General features: G+C 51.3%; 2 protein-coding genes across 6 annotated transcripts in view; one reads left to right on the top strand and one right to left on the bottom strand.

Annotated features, from left to right (window-relative positions):
- The window catches only part of FAM83G (family with sequence similarity 83 member G), a 62777-nt gene that overhangs the window by 16655 nt on the left and 27695 nt on the right, over positions 1 to 18427 (bottom strand). For 2 of the 5 annotated variants that reach the window (XM_036296424.1, XM_036296425.1), the window contains exon 5: positions 1264 to 1433. In XM_036296424.1, the coding sequence (XP_036152317.1) occupies positions 1264 to 1433 (170 nt within the window). Of the gene's footprint in view, positions 1 to 1263; positions 1434 to 15604; positions 16503 to 18427 lie in introns of those variants that run through there. The other 3 variants (XM_036296420.1, XM_036296422.1, XM_036296421.1) reach the window with 2 other exon arrangements.
- The window catches only part of SLC5A10 (solute carrier family 5 member 10), a 77037-nt gene that overhangs the window by 14147 nt on the left and 44463 nt on the right, over positions 1 to 18427 (top strand). Inside the window, exons 2-5 of the mRNA XM_036296427.1 lie at positions 10207 to 10278; positions 10529 to 10633; positions 11028 to 11087; positions 11893 to 11997. Of these exons, the coding sequence (XP_036152320.1) occupies positions 10207 to 10278; positions 10529 to 10633; positions 11028 to 11087; positions 11893 to 11997 (342 nt within the window). The remainder of the gene's footprint in view (positions 1 to 10206; positions 10279 to 10528; positions 10634 to 11027; positions 11088 to 11892; positions 11998 to 18427) is intronic.

Raw genomic sequence — 18427 nt, forward strand, 5'->3', positions numbered from 1 at the left:
AGATTTTACACTTTCAAATTAATCTTAAAATCTCAAAATTTTAACATAGCACAATAAAATCACAAATCAGAGAAAAGCAGATTAAATTTACAATACAGACACATAGAAAGAATTTAACTAGCTAAGAGTTTCTGGTGGTCTGGGAGGGAAAGAAAAAAAAATTTGAGATAAAGAATTATTGGCAGTTGCTGAGAAATTCCTTTAATCCTTTCTACTTGCCCCAGCCCAGTACAAGTAGTTTGAGCCCCCAGCAAAATGAAATATGAAGTCGCTTTCACTTTCGGCCGAGCTTCTGCATCCAGCTGTAAAGGCTGGGCAACTGTGAGTAAAACCTTTCTTATTGTAAGGTTCGTGGCACAGGAGACAAGGTCAGAGAGCCAGGCAGGTCGAAAAGAAGGAACTTTAATCTGCACTCCCGGGTGAGGTTCATGGGTCCAAGGGTGGGGCCAGTGAAGTCTCGCCAAAAGGGAGTGGAGGCACTTTTTTTATACAGCTGTTCAGTGAGGGCATGGGAGCATGAGCTGTGGGAGTTTCTGCCGCGGGCAGGTCTGTCATGGGTTCCAGGAAGGAACCAGTATCTGTGTCACCATCTACCTGGTGCACTGGTCTGTTACGGGCTCCAGGAAGGATCCAGTGTCTGCGTGACCACCTGCCTTGCGGTTGCATGCAGCGGCTCCTGGACTTCCCTCCGACCTAACACTTATCATCTGAGTTATCCCATCACAGTGATGCTTCTCCTGCTCTGCCTCAAACTCCAGCTCCTGCTCATAATTACAAGGCAAATCTTTATCAGGTGGGCTCTTGACTGCGGTTGCAGGAGCGACAGGCAGAGGCGAAGGAGGCACAGCGGGGGGAAGTGGTATTTTTAGAGATTCGCACCTCTCCACTGTAGGCTGTGAAGCTGTGGCCACATCCTGCTTAGACATTCTTAAACTCTCCTGCGCTGGATCAAGGTAATCGTGAATTAAAGACCATAATGTGAATGTAGAAAGGGGAATCTTCTCTGGACCTTCTGCTGTGTATCGGTCATGCAACTGCTTTCCGACCTTTTCTCACGTTTGAAAGTTGATGGTTCCCTCTTCAGAAAACCAAGGGCACGTTTCATTAACAAAATTTAAGAAATCAAGAATCTGACTACTCTTAACAGAGCATCTTCGAGCTTTGAGCATATTTTAAGCATTTGAGAGTAGAGGTCTTTCCTGAGACCCTGAATTGTCCATGTTTTACACACAGCCAATGCAACTTACAATATCCACTCCTTACCTTACTTCTTTAGTCTGTTGTGCAGCACACTTCTCGTAGCAACCCCCTTGCTTGACTTTTGAGAGTTCCCCTGTAATCAAGTCCCTGCATCCGAATGCCAAATGTAAATATTTCTCTCCTTTCTGCATCCAGCTTGGCGAGAGAGTGGACCAGTTCCTGAGTAGGGGCTGCTGGGGATTGAGAAAATGAAAGAAAGAGACAGACACAGAGTTAGAAGGGAAAAGCTGGGGCCGGGTGGGACAGCTGTCCTCTGACCCAGAGCCAATACAGCGCATTCATTTTATACAGCAAAAACCAGGAAGTTTTACTACAGGTCAAGACAAAGGAGATTATGTGCATTCTTGGGTGGCCAGAGTCAAATTCATTCCTGGCGCTTGGCTGGATTTAGATAACAAAACCCACCCGCTGGTGCCTGGGCTGAAGCTGACAACACTCCTGCCTCTGGCAAGGTGTGTTTCCAGGATGTGGCTCTGCCAGTGCCACTGGATTCAGCTGACAATAATTAAAGAAGTGACCATGTGCCTTCCCAGGTGCTCTCTACAGTTTCTGTTGACAAATCAGCTGATAGTTGCATGGGCACTCCCTTATAGGTAACTAACTGCTTCTCTATTGCTGCTTTTAAAGTCCTCTCTTTGTCTTTTGCCCTTTGCATTTTAATTATGATGTGTCTCGGTGTGGTCCTCTTTGGGTTCCTCTTGTTTGGGGTTCTCTGTGCCTTCTGGACTTGGGAAGTTTTCTATCATTATTTCTTCAAATAGGTTTTCGATATCTTGCTCTCTCTCTTCTTCTGGCACCCCCATAATTCAGATGTTGGTATGCTTGAAGTTGTCCGAGAGGCTCCTTACACTATCTTCATATTTTTGGATTCGTTTTTCTTTTTCCTCTTTTGGTTGGATGTTTTTTGCTTCCTCATATTTCAAATCATTGATTTGATTCTCAGGATCCTTTAGTCTACTGTTGAATCCCGGTATATTATTCTTTATTTTAGTCAGTGTATGCTTAATTTCTGACTGGTCTTTTCCATTTTGTTGACATTCTCACTAAGATCCTTGAAAGTCTCAATAAGTCCCTTGGAACAGCGGTCGCCAACATTTCAGACCTCATGGACCACCAGTGGTCCGTGGATCACTGGTTGGTGACTGATGCTCCAACAGTTTCCTTAAACCAGCAGTTGCAACCTTTTGGACCCCACAGACCACCAGTGGTCCGTGGACCACAGGTTGGCCACCACTGCCTTGAAGGTTTCTAGAAGATTCTTGAGTAACCTTATAACTATGGTTTTGAACTCTATATCCAGTAGTTTGCTTTCTTCCATTTCTTTCATTTGTGACATGTTTCATTATCCCTGCCTTTTGGCTGCTTCCCTGTGTTTGTTTCTATGTGTTGGGTAGCTGCTAAGTCTCCTGAGTTGATAGAGTGGCCTTGTGTAGTAGGTGTCCTACAGGACCCAGTGGTTCAGCCTCCCCAATCACCTATGGTGGACACTCTAGGTGTGACCCTGTGTGGGCTGTGCACACAGTCTTGTTGTAGTTGAGCCTTGATTGCTGTTGGTGTCACTGGGAGGAATTGACCTCCAGGCCAATTGGCTGTGGGGACCAGCTGTGACTACAGTGGGACAGCTGCTGTGCAGGAGACATGTTATGGAGCAAGACTTGCTTCAGTGGGGTTTTGGTGCTCACTGATTCTGCCCCTTGAGCATATCACTTATGGATGTGAAGAGTTGTAATCTGGTATGGTCTCACACTGACCACTGGGTACACTGGCTCTTGGGTCTCCAGGGAGTTGCAAAGTCATCCACTGCCTGGGACCATCCAGCAGGAGCTACAGAGAGATCTGCAGATTCTTCCTCTTTGTTTCAGGTTTGGAAGTGCCCAGACAAGGCCCAGCTGTGAAGCAAGGCGGGCTGGTGCTGGTGCCGGGTCTTGGGGCTTTTATTGATAGGTTTGTGGCTTCCTGACTCAGCTGCAGCTTGTTTAACAGGTTTTTAGCCTTTGGAAGGACAGGCCATTCATATGCAAAAGCCACTGCGCATAGCTTGGGTGGGGTTATAAATTGGGTGGGGCAGGGTCTCAGGGAATCACCAGGGCAGAGCAAACAGAGATGGCTGCCAGTCAGCCCTGCAACAGGGGAGGTCCCTGCATGAGAACAATGATTGCTGTGAGCACCTCTGTCTGGAAGAAAGCCACCCCCAAGTTCCTGCCCCAATGCCAGACAGTCCAGTTTCTTCTCATATGTGTCTGGGTCCCCCAGAGACTCGCCCGACACTAGAGCTCAGAGGAAGCAGGGGCTTGTAAATTCAATTTGTGGTGCTAGCCTTTTAAGAGGAGCAGCTGGGTCTCAGTAGCCCGTGTGTCATTCAGCCCCAATCCGCACTGGTTTTTACAGCCTGTAGTTCTTACTGCCAGCCCATAGGAACTTCTTTTCCCAGCTCTGGGACCCTAGGATGGGTGTCTGGTGTGGGGCTGGGACCCCTTGCTCCTCTGGGCAGCCTCCGCAGAGGTGCTCTCCCTCCTGATTAAAAAAAGCGGCACACCGGGGTGCCGGACCAGTCTGTTTTGTGCCTCCGCACCTCCTACCAGTCTGTGTGCTTTCCTCTTTACTTCTCTAGTTGTAGGACTTCCATTCAGCCAGCTTTCCAGCAGTTCTGGATGATGGTTGTTCTGTATTTTAGTTGTAGTTTTGATGTGGTTGTGGGAAGCAGTGAGCACAGGCATTTGCCTATGCTGCCATCTTGGGTCTCTCAGTGGTTCACTCTTAATCTACTTAATTGCATGCTTAATTTCCAGGATTTCTGATTAGTTCTTTTTTAAAGTTTCAATCTCTTTGGTAAAGTACTCGTTTTGTTCATTGATTTGTTTTCTGAGAGCATTGAATTGCCTGTCTGTATTTTCTCATATTGCATTGAGTATTTTCAGAACTGCAAATCTCTGTCATTTATGTCATATATTTCCATGTGGTGTAGGTTGCTTCTGGGGGTTTTTCCTTTTCTTTCTCATCATCCTTGTTATTCATGGTATTTGCTGTTCTTTGCCTAGGCATTTATATCTGTCTGTATATATATATATATATATGGCTGATAGCAGCTTCCTCTGAAGAGGTCTTTCTACTATTTTCCAGTAGATGGCACTGAATTGCAAGATTTTGTTTTCCTCCGTGATCTCCCTGTCAACCTCCATAGCTTCTGTAAGAAAGTACAGCTGTGCTGCTTGGGAGTGGGGTTTGTTTTGCCTTCACAGTAATGGCGACCCCTGACCTCCGTGGGGTCCCACCCCAAGCACCCCACCTGGGGATCAGTCACAGAGGGAAACAGCAGTTCTACTGCAGCAGCTCTTGGTTTACAGATAATATGCTCCTCCCTGACCCCAAGGGCAATGGGAGGCACGTTTTGGGAGCCCAAGTGGTGGCAGTCCTCTGTGGTTCCATTTCTTTGTCTGAAACTCCACTGCCTGGTCCAACAGTGGAGCTGCGCGGCCAGACCCTGTGCTCTGTCAGGCGTCTGCTGGCTCAATCATTGTTCGCTCCCTTGCTGCTCACCCTGCTGGACTGCTCCTCTCCCTCCCCACCCCCGCTTGCATCTCTCTGTTCCTCCGGTGGAAGAAAGCACCTGCTACTGCTGGCTTCCTCCACTAGGCAGAGCCTCCAGCTCCCGGCTGCAGTGCTGCACCTGCAGGCCATCTGTGCTTTCCTCTCTTCTTGTGTCCTGGTTTATTCTTGGTTGCCCACCTTTAGATGTTTCAGTATGCAGGTGTCTGAGGCCTGGGATTTCTTTGTTAAATTATAGTTGGTTAAGTTGTTGAAATTTCTATGATCTCTTTAATGTATTGCTGGATCTGATTTGCTAATATTTTGTTGAGGATTTTAGCATCTGTATTCATCAGGGATATTGGCCTATAATTTCCATTCTTTGTAGTATCTTTAGTTGGTTTTGGAATTAGGATTATGCTGGCCCCATAAAAGGAAGACTCCCCTCCTCCTGAATTTTCTAGAGTAGTTTGCGGAGACTAGGTGTTAGTTCTTCTTTGAGTGTTTCGTAAAACTCGCCTGTGAAGCCATCCAGTACAAGTATTTTTTGTTTTGTTTGTTTGTTTGATTACTGCTTCAAATTCATTAGTTGTTATTGGCCCATTCAAGTTTCCTGATTCTTCCTGATTGAGTTTTTGAAGATTGTATATTTCCTGGAATTTGTCCATTTCACCCAGGTTGTTCAGTTTGTTGGCATATAGTTGTTCATAGTATTTTTTTTTACAATTCTTTGTATTTCTGTGGTGTCAATTATTACTTTGACTCTTTCATTTCTGATTTTATTTATTTGACTTCTTTCTTTGTTTCTTGATGAAGTCTGGCTAATGGTTCATCAATTTTGTTTATCTTTTTAAAGGACCAGCTCTTGATTTCATTGATCTTTTATGTTGTTTTTTAGTCTCTATGCCATTAATTTCTGCTTTGATATTTATTATTTCATTTCTTCTACTTCTGGGCTTTTCTTGTTGTTCTCTTTCTAATATCTTAGTTGTGGGTTTAGGTAGTTGATGTTTTTCTTGTTTCATGAGGTAGGCCTGTAATGCTATGAACTTCCCTCTCGGAACTGCTTTCACTGTATCCCATAGCTTTTGGGAAATTGCATGTCCCCTTTCATTTGTTTCCAGGAAGTTTTTTATTTCTTCCTTGATCTCACTGTTAACCCATTCATTGTTTAATAACATGCTATGTGGTCTCCATGTGTTTGACTGGTTTTGAGATTTGTTATTATAGTTTCGTGCCATTGTGATCTTAGAATCCTATATAATAAAGAGCTAATATGCTAATCAGATGGATGGAGGAACAACCCTCTAGAATGACCAGTGGGTGGGGGTGGGGCCATAGGGCCGAGAGACAGCCAGAGCCATGAGGCAGCCGGGGCTGCAAGGGTCAAGCCCCTTGCCCAAATTTCGTGCATTGGACCTCTAGTATACTTGATATGATTTCAATCTTCTTGAACTTGTAAAGGCTTATTTTGTGTCCTAACATGTAGTCTATCTTTAAGAATGTTCCATGTGCACTTGAGAATAATGTATATTCTGCAGCTTTGGGATGAAATGTTCTATAAATATCAATTAAATCCACCTGATCTAGTGTATCATTTAAGGTTGTTGTTTCCTTGTTGAGTTTTTGTGTGTGAAAAATCTCCAGTGATGTCAGTGAAGTCCCCTAGTATGACTGTATTGCTGATAATCTCTCCCTTAAAGTCCTCCAGGAATGTTTTTTAATAATTTTTTTATTTGCTGAATCCAGATTGGTTTCTAGTGCCCTGAGTGTACATCAGCCTCTTTTGTACTTTGAGGGTTTTATTTTTATTTATTTATTTTAATATATTTTTTTATTGATTTCACAGAGGAAGGGAGAGGAAGAGAGAGATAGAAATATCCATGATGAGAGGGAATCATTGATCGGCTGCCTCCTGCACGTTGGACTGAGCCTGCAACCCAGGCATGTGCCCTTGACTGGAATCAAACCTAGGACCCTTCAGTCCACAGGCCAATGCTCTATCCACTGAGCAAAACCGGTTAGGGCTAGTCCTCCAGGAATTTTTAGATATATATTTATGTGCTCATTTATTGGGTGCATATATATTCACCAGGGTTAAATCCTTTTGTTAGATCAATCCCTTTAGTATTATGTAATGACCATCTTTGTCTTTTTTATCACCTTTGTTTTGAAGTCTATTTTCTCAGATATAAGTATTGCTATCCCCATCTTTTTCATTTCCATTTGCATGGAAAATTTTTCCCCATTCCTTCATTTTCATGTTGTGTGAGTCTTGTTCTGAGTTGGGTCTCTTGAAGAGAGCATATATATGGGCCATTTTTAAAAAATCCATTCAGCCGAAACCGGTTTGGCTCAGTGGATAGAGTGTCGGCCTGCGGACTGAAGGGTCCCGGGTTCGATTCTGGTCAAGGGCATGTACCTGGGTTGCGGGCACATCCCCAGTGGGAGATGTGCAGAAGGCAGCTGATCAATGTTTCTCTCTCATCGATGTTTCTAACTCTCTATCTCTCTCCCTTCCTCTCTGTAAAAAAATCAATAAAATATATTAAAAAAAAAAATCCATTCAGCTACCTTATGTCATTTGGAGCATTTAAGTTTATTATTATAGGTACTTATTTATTGCCATTTTTATTCTTTATGCCTATGCTCCTCTAGTTCTATATTTTTCATTCTTCTTCCAACAGTCCCTTCAGCATTTATGCTATGCTGGTTTAGTTGTAATAAGCTCATTTAGCCACCCCCCCCCCTTTTTTTTGGTCTGGGAAGCTCTTTCTTTTCCCTTCAATTTTATTTATTTGTTTATTTTTAAATATATGTTTATTTCAGAGAGGAAGGTAAAGGGAGATAGAGATAGGAATATCAATGATGGGAGAGAATAATTAATTGGCTGCCTCCTGCATGCCCCACACTGGGGATCAAGCCTGCAACCTGGGCATGTGCCCTGACTGGGAATCAAAAACATCTTGATTGGGTCTCTCTCTGCCTCCTGAATTTGTGTGGCTTTTTCCTTCACCAGGTTTAGGAAGTTTTCTGTCATTATTTCTTCAAATAGGTTCTCTACCCCTTGATCACTTTCTTCTCCCTCTGGTACTCCTATGATGCAGATGTTGTTACAGTTTATGGTGTCCCAGAGTTCCCTTAAACCAGGGGTCCTCAAACTTTTTAAACAGGGGGCCAGTTCACTGTCCCTCAGACCGTTGGAGGGCCGGACTATAGTTTTTAAAGAAACTATGAACAAATTCCTATGCACACTGCACATATCTTATTTTGAAGTAAAAAAACAAAACGGGAACAAATACAATATTTGTATTTGCATGTGGCCCGCGGGCCGTAGTTTGAGGACCCCTGCCTTAAACTCTTGTCATACTTTTTTCCTTTTTAAAATATATTTTTATTGATTTCTGAGAGGAACAGAGAGTGAGAGAGAATTAAAACATCAATGATGAGAGAGAATCATTGATTGGCTGCCTGCTACAAGCCCCACACTAGGCATGTTCCCTAACTGGGAATTGAACCATGACCTCCTGATTAACCACTGAGCCATGCCAGTCAGGCTGTCATTACACTTTTTAAGTGTTTTTTTTCTTTTTGCTGCTCTAATTGAATGTTTTTTCTACGTTGTCTTCCAAATCACTAATTTGATCCTCTGCTTCCTCCAGCCTCTTTAAATTCCTTCTAGTGTATTCTTGATGTCAAATATGGTATTCTTCATTTCTGACTGGTTCTTATTCATGGTTTTTCTATGTCCTTTTTAATGCTGATGTCGTCCCCACTAAGTTCTGTGTAGTTCCCATTAAGTTCTTTGTAGTTTTCACTAAGTTTCTTGAGCACCCTTGTAACCATTAATCTGAACTCTATGTCTGATAAATTGCTTACCTCCATTTCATTTAGCTCTTTTTCTGGAGAGTCCTTCCCCCTCACCCCATTTCATTTAGGGGTTGTTTCTTTGTCTCCCTATTTTAGTTGTCACTTTGTGTTTGTTTCTATGTATTAGGTAGAACTGCTATGACTCCCAGTCTTCATGGGGTGGTCTTTTGTAGTAACTGTCCTGTGGGACCCAGTGGTACAATCTTCTTGACTTCCTGAACTGGATGCTCTAGGATTGTCTCTTTTGTCGCTTCTTTGGGCTCTCCTGTTGTAATTGGGTCTTTTTAAAAACATATATGTTTTTATTGATTTTAGAGGAAGAGAGAGATAGAAACATCAATGATAGAGAATCATTGACTGGCTGTCTCCTGCATGCCCCCCACTGGGGAGTGAACTCACATCTGGGCGTATGCCCTGATTGGGAATCAAACCATGACCTCCTGGTTCATAGGTTGACGCTCAACCACTGAGCCATGCGGGCTGGGCATAATTGGGTCTTGATTATTGTTTTCCCATTCTTCGGTGGGATCTCCTCTCAGGCTGGTTGACTGTGAGGCTCAACCCTGACCATGTCATGTGAGCTGTTGTACAGGTACAGTTGTTCTAATACTCTACCCAGAAGTTAGTGTCCCCACTTGTACAATTGGTAAGACTCTGTTGATTGCTGTATTAGTCTAGCCCTGGCCAGGTAGTTCGGTTGGTTGGAGCATTCTCCTGATTCACCAATGTTGCGGTTTCAATCTCAGTGAGATGAGAAATGAGTAAAGCTGCAGGAGACCATGAGCCAGAAGTCAGAATGCAGAAATCAGAATTGGAGTGAGAACCGAGAGGAAGCTGTGTGTCCTTGGAAAGTTCGTTAATATTTTAAGTGTTAATTTCTCTGTCAGTTACCTTTCTGTGAGGAGAGAAGCTATTGTAATCCATTTTAACCATTTTAAAGTGTACAATTCAGTGGCATTTAGTACATTCACAATGTTGTGCAATCACCACCCCTATCTAGTTCCAAAATATTTTCATCACCCCAAAAGGAAACCCCACACTTATTAGCAGTCATTTCCTATTGCCCCCTCTCCCTAGCTCTGCACTGTTACTTTTTGTTTAAGGACTTACCTATTCTGGACATTTGTATGAACAGAACCACACCACATGTGGTCTTTTGTGCCTGATTTCTTTCACTTAAAAGAATGTTTTCAAGAGTCACCATGTTGTAGCATGTATTAGTATTTCATTCCTTTATATGGTTGGATACTATTCCATTGTGTGGAGAGACCATATTTTGTTATCTACTCATCAGATGGTGGACATTGACTGGTCTCTACCTTTTGGTTATTGTGAATACTGCTGCTATGAGCATTCATGTGTATGAGTTTTTTTGGAATGCCTGTTTTCAGTTCTCTTAGATATGCACCTAGGAGTGGAATTGCTGGACCATAGAGTAATTGTATGTTTAACTCTTTGAGGAATGGCCAGACTATTTCCCACAGCAGTGGCGCCATTGTACACTCCTTCCAGCAATGCACAGGGGGTTCCATTTCTGCTCTGTGCTTGCAGTCCTCCTGTCGAGCCAGCAGGAACACAGTGAGCGGCTACTTCCTCGCGGGCCGGGACATGACATGGTGGCCGGTGAGTGCACCCGGACTCCTCCCACCCCTCCTTCTATTGGGGCCACATCTGACCTCCAGGTCAGCCAGCATCTGCATCCTTGAGGTCACTGTCCAGTCCAGTTTAAGCAGGTGGTGATGGGGCAGGCTGAGGCTGTCAGGGGGTCCCCAAGCTGGGGGTATAGGAGTGGGGTCCTGGAAATTGTGTGAAGGGCGGGGGCCTTGGAATCTGGGTGGTTCACAGCTGATTCCTTTTCCTCTCTCCCCACCAGATTGGAGCCTCCCTCTTTGCCAGCAGCGAGGGTTCCGGCCTCTTCATTGGACTGGCCGGCTCAGGCGCAGCTGGAGGCCTGGCTGTGGCAGGTTTTGAGTGGAATGTGAGCTCCCAGAGTGGGTGCAGGGTGTGGGAGAGCACAACCATCCTGCAAGGCCCTGGATAGGGGCTCCACTGGAGTCCACACCTCGATGGCCAGAGGGGCACCTCCCAGCAACTTAGGTCTGCCAGTGTCCAGATGTATTCTGTGCAGCAGTGTTCCTGGCGGGGAGGGGGAGGTCTGGTCTTCAGAATGCCAAAGTGCTGGACAGACCAACAGGAAGGCAGCTGCTAGCCTTGGCCCAGGCCATCTGTTTACAGAGGTGCAAGGAGGGGAAGGGGCTGGCCTGAGTTCTCCTGGCAAGTCAGGCCTCCAGACCTCTGGTCCCAGTTTCCCCTGTGGAGCAGGGCTGTGGGGGCTGTGCCCACTGTCCTCACCCCGCCCCTGTCGCCCGCAGGCCGCCTACGTGCTGCTGGCCCTAGCGTGGGTTTTTGTGCCTATCTACATCTCCTCAGAGGTAAGTCTGCTCCTGGAACCTTGAAGCAGCCTCCCTTGGGCCTGGGCCTTGGTCCTAGTCGGTGGTGGCGACGGGCAGGGCCCTCTGGCTTCACTCACAAGTTGGCAAGCTCTCCCAGCTGTTTATTATGCAATTAGCATTCCTATCAGCCCAGCAAGGCGGCCCCAGGACGTCAGTCCAGGTACCTTATCTGCTGGTTTGCATCTTGGAGTCCACACCTCAGTGGCCAGAGGGGCACCTCCCAGCAATTTAGGTCTGCCAGTGTCCAGATGTGTTCTATGCAGCAGTGTTCCTGGGGCACACAAGCCACACACCTGGACAGCACATCTGAATGTCACATCTGGATGGCACACCTGGGTGTTACACCTGAGCTGCACACTGATGCGGCACACCTGGGCTGCAGACCTAGGCGGCACTGTCCTTGACTCGCCCACTCTTTTAGCCCCAGCTGAGCAGTCACTAAGTCTAGGGGATTCCATTTCCTGGATGTCTCTGTCTGTCCCCTGCTCTGCCCCTCACAGTCACCTTCTCCATTCAGCCTCACATAACTCATCTGGTTTTGTCCTATCAGCTTCCGAGCCTGTCCCTCTGTCCCCAGCAGCGGCCCCTCCAGTCCATTCCTCATGTCAGTCTTGAACAGCCCACGTGAGCCTGCCCGCCACTCCCCTGCCTGGAACCCTTAGGAGATGGTGAAAACCCTTCGCCTGAGTTCAGTGCTCAGTGTGGGCCCGCGCCTGCCCTTGAGCCGCTCCCGGCCCGCGTGCTGGTGTGGCCTCAGGAGAGTGACCCTGTCCGGCCTCCCCAGATCGTCACCATGCCTGAATACATCCAGAAGCGCTACGGAGGCCAGAGGATGCGCATGTACCTGTCTGTCCTGTCCCTGCTGCTGTCTGTCTTCACCAAGATATCGGTGAGCCGCCCCCACTCAGCTTCTAGCCAGCAGAGCCTGGGCACGTCCCACTCTGGAGGCCCCCCAAACAGACCTGACATCCTCTCACCCTTGTTTAACATCTGGGGAAACTGAGGCCCAAAGAGGGACAATGACTTGCCTAGGGTCACACAGTGAGTTTGTGACAACTGGTCCAGGGCCCCCAGAGTGTAGGCTCAGCAGCCAGCATAGTTGGGGGACGAATGTAAGTTCTGTGACTCCTGATTCACCGCAGGTGCTAGATGTGGGGGCCCCAGGGGGGTTGGTGGTGGACATCCCTGGTCAGCCTCTGGTCTTCCCTGGACCTGAACTGAGGTGAGCAGGACTGCCACGAGGGGGCGCTGAGAGCCCACCTGGTCTGGGCTGAGGTTCAGAGGCTGCATGGAACCCACCTTCTGCCTCTCACTGTGGTTGGTCAGCTCTGTCACCAGCTGGTCCCCAGCAGCACCCCCCACCCCCTGGCATTGGGCTGCCATCACAGGCCTCTTTCCCTGGGGGCCTGGACCTGGTCCCGCTGGAAGGGTAAGAGCAGAAAGCACACCGGAGTGCCAGGCAGCACTTGCTGGCGGCTTTCCTGTCCGAATCCCTGATTTTACAGGCAGGGAGCCAAGGCCCAAGGAAGGCATGGACTGGCCTCAGGCTTGCTGATGATGTCATGGCAATGCCAGGATGCCAGGCCTGGCTCTCACTGCCCTGGTGGGGTTCAGGAGAGGGGACCTGGCTGCATCCTGGGTCAGCCTTCTGTCAGCTGAGTGAGCCTGGACGAGACCCGAAACCCAAACCTTGGCCCCCGAAGGCGGTGGATGGCCGGCCTGCCTCCCAGGCTCTGTGCAGGGGGGTGGGCTGGCACGTTGGAGGCGGAACATGCTCCGTGAGCCTGGCTTTCTCCTCAGTGGTGCTCACCTCCTGGGCCTTCTTCAGGTCGGCTCTGGGACTGGGAAAACCCAGACATGCCATGGATTTTGAGGAGGGAGTGGAGGCTTCACTGGTCAGCCAGGACCTGCAGGCAGGGGTCCCTGGAAATGCGGTCCTGGGAGAGTGACTGCTCCTCAGCGGCCCCGAGGTGGCCTGGGACTGGCCTGGGGCGTCCTGGGACTGGCCTGGGGTGGCCTGGGACTGGCCTGGGGTGGCCTGGGGTGCCCTGGGACTGGCCTGGGGCAGCCTGGACCACATGGGCCCTGACTGGGGGTCTGACCTGGCATCTGGCCTGACCCTCCCCCACCTTGGGCATGGGGACAGTGGTCGGCAGCCCTCTGCACACCCTGGACCTTGTCTGGGCCTGGCCTCTACTGTGCACCCACAGGTCAACTCCGGGGGCCCCAGAGCATCTTGTTCTTGTGCAGTTTCGGGAGCTGTTAACAAGCAAGCACTGCTCTGCCTTCCAAAAGCGAGGTGCTCTCAGAGTATCATGAGAGGCTTCTTGCTCAGGGTTTCCCCTTGGAGACTGGAGGGGCCTGCTCCACACTGCACTGAAGGTCCAGTTTAGGATTTCCCCCTCATGCGCTTCCTCTCCGCATTCCCTGGCCCCTGTGCCCACTGCCTCTCCTGGGACCAGAGGCACAGATACAGAGGCCACGCTCCAGTTCACACCAAACAGACCTGTGTGCCATCTGGCTGCTGGGCTGCCACGTCCGCCCTGGCCTAGAGCGCGACAGTGAGGGGTGAGGCTGGAGGTGCTGATGGTCAGGGGTCCCAGCACCAAGCAGTGCTGGGGATTAGGCAGGTCGTGGCACAGTCAGGCTGGAGTTAGTGCCTCTGGCCCCTCCCAGAGGACAGGCCAGAGTCGGGGAGGCCCGAGGAGGGGAGGCCCCCTAGGTCCGCAGGGCCAAGTCCTGGGCCTGGGGGTTCTTTCCTCCCCTGGTTCAGCCTGGGGGTATCTATGGTCAGGGTTCCAGCCTGGTGGTAGTCTATGGTAAGGATTTCAGCCTGGCGGTAGTCTATGGTAAGGATTTCAGCCTGGCGGTAGTCTATGGTAAGGATTTCAGCCTGGCGGTAGTCTATGGTAAGGATTTCTGCCTGGTGGTGTCTATGGAAAGGGTTTCAGCCTGGCGGTAGTCTATGATAAGCGTTGCAGCCTGGCGGTATCTATTGTCAGGGTTCAGCCTGGCGGTATTCTATGGACAGGGTGCAGCCTGGCGGTATTCTATGGACAGGGTGCAGCCTGGCGGTATTCTATGGACAGGGTGCAGCCTGGCGGTATTCTATGGACAGGGTGCAGCCTGGCGGTATTCTATGGACAGGGTGCAGCCTGGCGGTGTCTATGGACAGGGTGCAGCCTGGCGGTGTCTATGGACAGGGTGCAGCCTGGCGGTAGTCTATGGACAGGGTGCAGCCTGGCGGTAGTCTATGGACAGGGTGCAGCCTGGCGGTGTCTATGACAGGGTGCAGCCTGGCGGGATCTATGGACAGGGTGCAGCCTGGCGGTGTCTATGGACAGGGTGCAGCCTGGAGGTATCTATGGACAGGGTTATGTCTCACACTCAGAACAACCTGAAATGGGCGGCGTGGGTGGGACTTTCCGAATGAGGAGTGGTTAAGTGGAGGGCCTCAGAGACTTTCTTGTCCAGCAGCCCGTTTACAGATGAGACCCCTGAGACCTAGAGAGCGGCTGCACTTGCTGAAGGCCCTGCTGAGTCAGGCAGCGTCAGTTAGAACCCAGGCCTCTGCCTCCCCGGCCTGACCCCTGCCTGCTGTGCCAAAGCAGCCACGATGGGATACTTCCAGCTCCACCTGTGATGAGGGTGACTCAGTTTACCCACCTATAAAATGGGGAACCACCCATTGACCTCAAGGCTGGGGCTTCAGCACCGATGCTGGGGTTGCCCAGATGAAGCAGAGAGGGGGCTAGAGCCCTGGGCGGAAGCTGTTTGCCGTGCCCGTGCCCCGCTGGCCTCCAGAGGCCCTGGCCTCCCTGGCACTGCACTCCCAGGACCCATCCTGGATGCAGCCTGTCCAGAAGGAGACCACCGGGCCTGCCTGCTGCCACCCCTCTGGAGGGGACTCGTCTGCAGAGAGAACATGTGACGTCAGGGAGAGAGCAGCACTGACCCTCCGGCGCGTCTGAGGGAGCCAAGGCGCAGCTCCGTCGCGGTGCGACTCTGGGCCCGTCCCCTCTCTGGAAAGCAGGGAATCTCGGCACGACCCATCAGGCCGCTTGGAGTCAAGGCCAACCGCGCCTCGCGGTCCTTCAAGATGCAGCCCCTGCTATGTCAGTGCCCTCACCGCTCCCTCTCCGTCGCACCCGGCATCCAGCCTGGCCTCCTTGCAATCTCGTGAACATGCCAGGCGTGAGCCTGCTTCAGGGCCTTGCACGTGCTGTGGTCTCTGCCTGGAACCTCCGTTCCCTGGGTATCCACACGGCTCACCCCCTGACTTGTCTCAGGTCTTTCTAACCTCACCTTCACCATGGCGGCTAGTCCTGCCCCAGCAGGCCCGGACTCCCTTACCTGCTCCCTCTTCTCCACCCGCGCACTATCTGGCAGTGTGCTGCGTAGTTTGCTTAGAAGGTCTGTTGTCTCCCCTGTTTCTTCTCTTTGTTCATTGATGTATCTCCATTCCCACTTCATGGGGATGAATGAGAGGACATATGCCAGGGATCAGCTGTTTTTATTTATTTTTGGTAAAGGGCCAGGAGCAAGTATTTGTGGCTTTGCAGGCCACATGCAAACTAGTTGACCCTTCAACAACCTGGGTGTGGACCGTGCAGGTCCACTTCGACGTGACTTTCTTCAGTAAATACACAGTGGACTCTCCATTTTCTGGGCTTTGCATCCACGATTGGGAGTCCACGGACGTGGAGGGCCAACTGTATGGGTTCTTCTTACTCCACTTCTATCAGGGACTTGAGTGTCAGAGGACGTGGTGTCTGTGCGGTCCTGGAATCAATCCCCCGCAGGTACCGAGGGACTGGAGTTAAGTCTCAGGGGGTCAGAAGTTATAGGTGTATTGTCAGGACCCCTAGCCCCCAAGTTGTTCAAGGGACATTTGCCGCTGAAGTGGAACGACACCACCAGTGGCGTGGCGGTTGGTCTGTGGGCTCCGGTGCCATCCCTGACACAGTTCGTGCTCGGCGGCTCCCCAGGCCCCGGCTGAGCCGGGGTGATGATCTCTTTTCTGGCTCTCAGGGAGCTTACGTTCCAGACAGATGAGATAAGTAAACAGAGCAATGCCATCTCAATAAACAGTGAAAGTGTGAAAGAGAAGCGAAGGCTGGGCTGAAGTCTAGAAGGAGGACAGGAGAGGGACCAGGCTCGCGCTGGAGATGAAAACGCAGGGTTTGCAGCAGCTGAAGGGAGCTGGTGGGGCTGGAGCTGCGGAGCCACAGCCGGGAGAGGGGTGGCTTTCACTCTGCACGCAGTGGACATGCAGGCCTCCGGGTGTCCCTGGCGCCAGCCACGCGCAGGAAGGCGGCGACGGGTGGCTGAGGTGGGAGGTGGCTGGTGGGTCTGGTGCAGGGAGTGTGGCAAAGGGGAGAGGTTTCTGTAACCCTGAAGGATGGTTATGGCCTCTGTGAGACGGGCAAGGTGTGGGGGCAGGGGACACCCAGGATAATTTGGGGGGGAGTCACCACGCCCGCTTCTCTGCTACCACATGTGCAGGGGGCACGCGCTCGCTCATGGGGATCCGGGGGCCCAGCAGGTCCGCCCAGCAGGGGAGCTCAGCGGCACAGCCCCTCGCTCCTCGCTGGGCCTCGCTCCCTGCTCCCTCCGAGTCCTAGGCTCTGGGTTTTTTTCAAGCTCCAGGAGATGGTGCCACAATGGGGTCCGCTGGCTCTAGGGACCTGGGAGCTCAGGGTCCCCAGGGCCAGCCCAGCGCGAAGGCGCAGCCACGGCCCTGCCTCGTGACTGCAGGGCTTTGGGCAGCGTGTTTCCCTCCATAGTGCGCCTCCTCGTGGCGGAGCCCGGTAGGACACCCACCCGGTAGGACAGCAGAGCCTCAGAGATGCTCAGAATAAAGCGCTGGGGCGCGTGGCGCAGGGTAGGTGTACCAGGCACCAGGGGCACCGCCTGGGGGAAGGGGCCTTCCGGAGGGGCAGGGTTTCTGTGGGGTGAGAGGTGCCTGTGGGCAGAAGGCACGGTGTGGGCGCCGCCAGGCCTCACGCTTGGGGAAGAAGTAGCAGGAAGTGGCAAGGACAGCTGGCGAGGAGAGTTTGGGGTCAGATCACAGAACAGCCCCCACAGCGGGTCCTGAGTGAAGGTGGGCCAGGGGCTCCTGCCCAGCAGACCTGGCCAGCCTGTGCCCTTGAGGGGCCTTCCTTGAGCCTCCCGTCCTGCTGCTGTCCCTTCATCTTCCCAGGGTTTTGCCACCAGGGCAGGTCCCTCTGGCTTCGCCTCTCTGTGAACACGGAGTTCAGGAGACTGCGCTTTCCTGGGCCCAGGGAGAGAGGTGCAGGGGGAGTGGCCCGCAAGGGGTCTGGAGGGGCTGGGGGAGCTGAGTGCGCCTGTGTTCTCCCCCTCTCCCCCCATTTCATAGATAAGAGCCAGAGGCTCAGGGGGTGAAGCAACCTTTAGCTGGGACAGTTGACCAGAGACACAGACCCAGGTCCCTGCAGCTCTGGGTTTAGGGCTCTGAGCTTCTACCAGGTTGCAGCTTGCCCGGCTCTGCAGAGGAGGGTTCTGGTCGGCTTAGACCCGGAGTGTCCCTGAGATTCATCGGGGACTCCTTCGGAGCCTGCAGGCAACTGCACACTGGCGGCTGCGCCTCGGTGACAGCAGCAAGCCTTCGCTGGCCGCTGTGTGCGACCCGGAGCGAAGACAGGGAGTGTCCCACCTCCACACCTCGGCTGTGCTGCCCTGCGGCCCGTCAGTCCTCGCCCTCTTTGGGGCCTGCTGCCACCAGGGAGGGTGGAACTGGCCTTGAGCGGAGAGGGGGGATCAGGCAGCTGGGGAGTGACTTCTGGAGGATGAGATGCAGAGACTGGGTGCCGAGGCCTGGAGGGCGCTGGATGGTGTGGCCAGTGTCACCTGTGCTTGAAGGGATGTGTGGCCGGAAGGTCAGGCACAGACCAGGGCTCCACTCTGAGGGCAGCTGGGGTTCAGGGAGGGCCTTTCGTGGTGGCCAGAGGAGGGCCGGAAGGAGCCTGCTCTCTGGAGCCTCCCGCACCCCCTGCCCTCGGCCGCCCGCCTGGCATCCCGCTCTCTTTTCCTGGGTCTGACCTGATGAAGTCCTTCCTTCCCTGTGCCTCCGTTTCTCCTCCAGTCTCACGGGAGCTGGAGGTAGATGCCTCAACACACGCGTGCGCGCACACACAAACGCGCACACACACAAACACGCGCACACACACAAACACGCGCACACACACAAACACGCGCACACACAAACACGCACACACACACAAACACGCGCGCACACACAAACAAGCGCGCACACACAAACAAGCGCGCACACAAACACGCACACACGTCAGTCTCCA

The sequence above is a fragment of the Myotis myotis genome, unplaced genomic scaffold, assembly GCF_014108235.1.
Source record: "Myotis myotis isolate mMyoMyo1 unplaced genomic scaffold, mMyoMyo1.p scaffold_m19_p_29, whole genome shotgun sequence".
Classification (NCBI taxonomy): Eukaryota; Metazoa; Chordata; class Mammalia; order Chiroptera; family Vespertilionidae; genus Myotis; species Myotis myotis.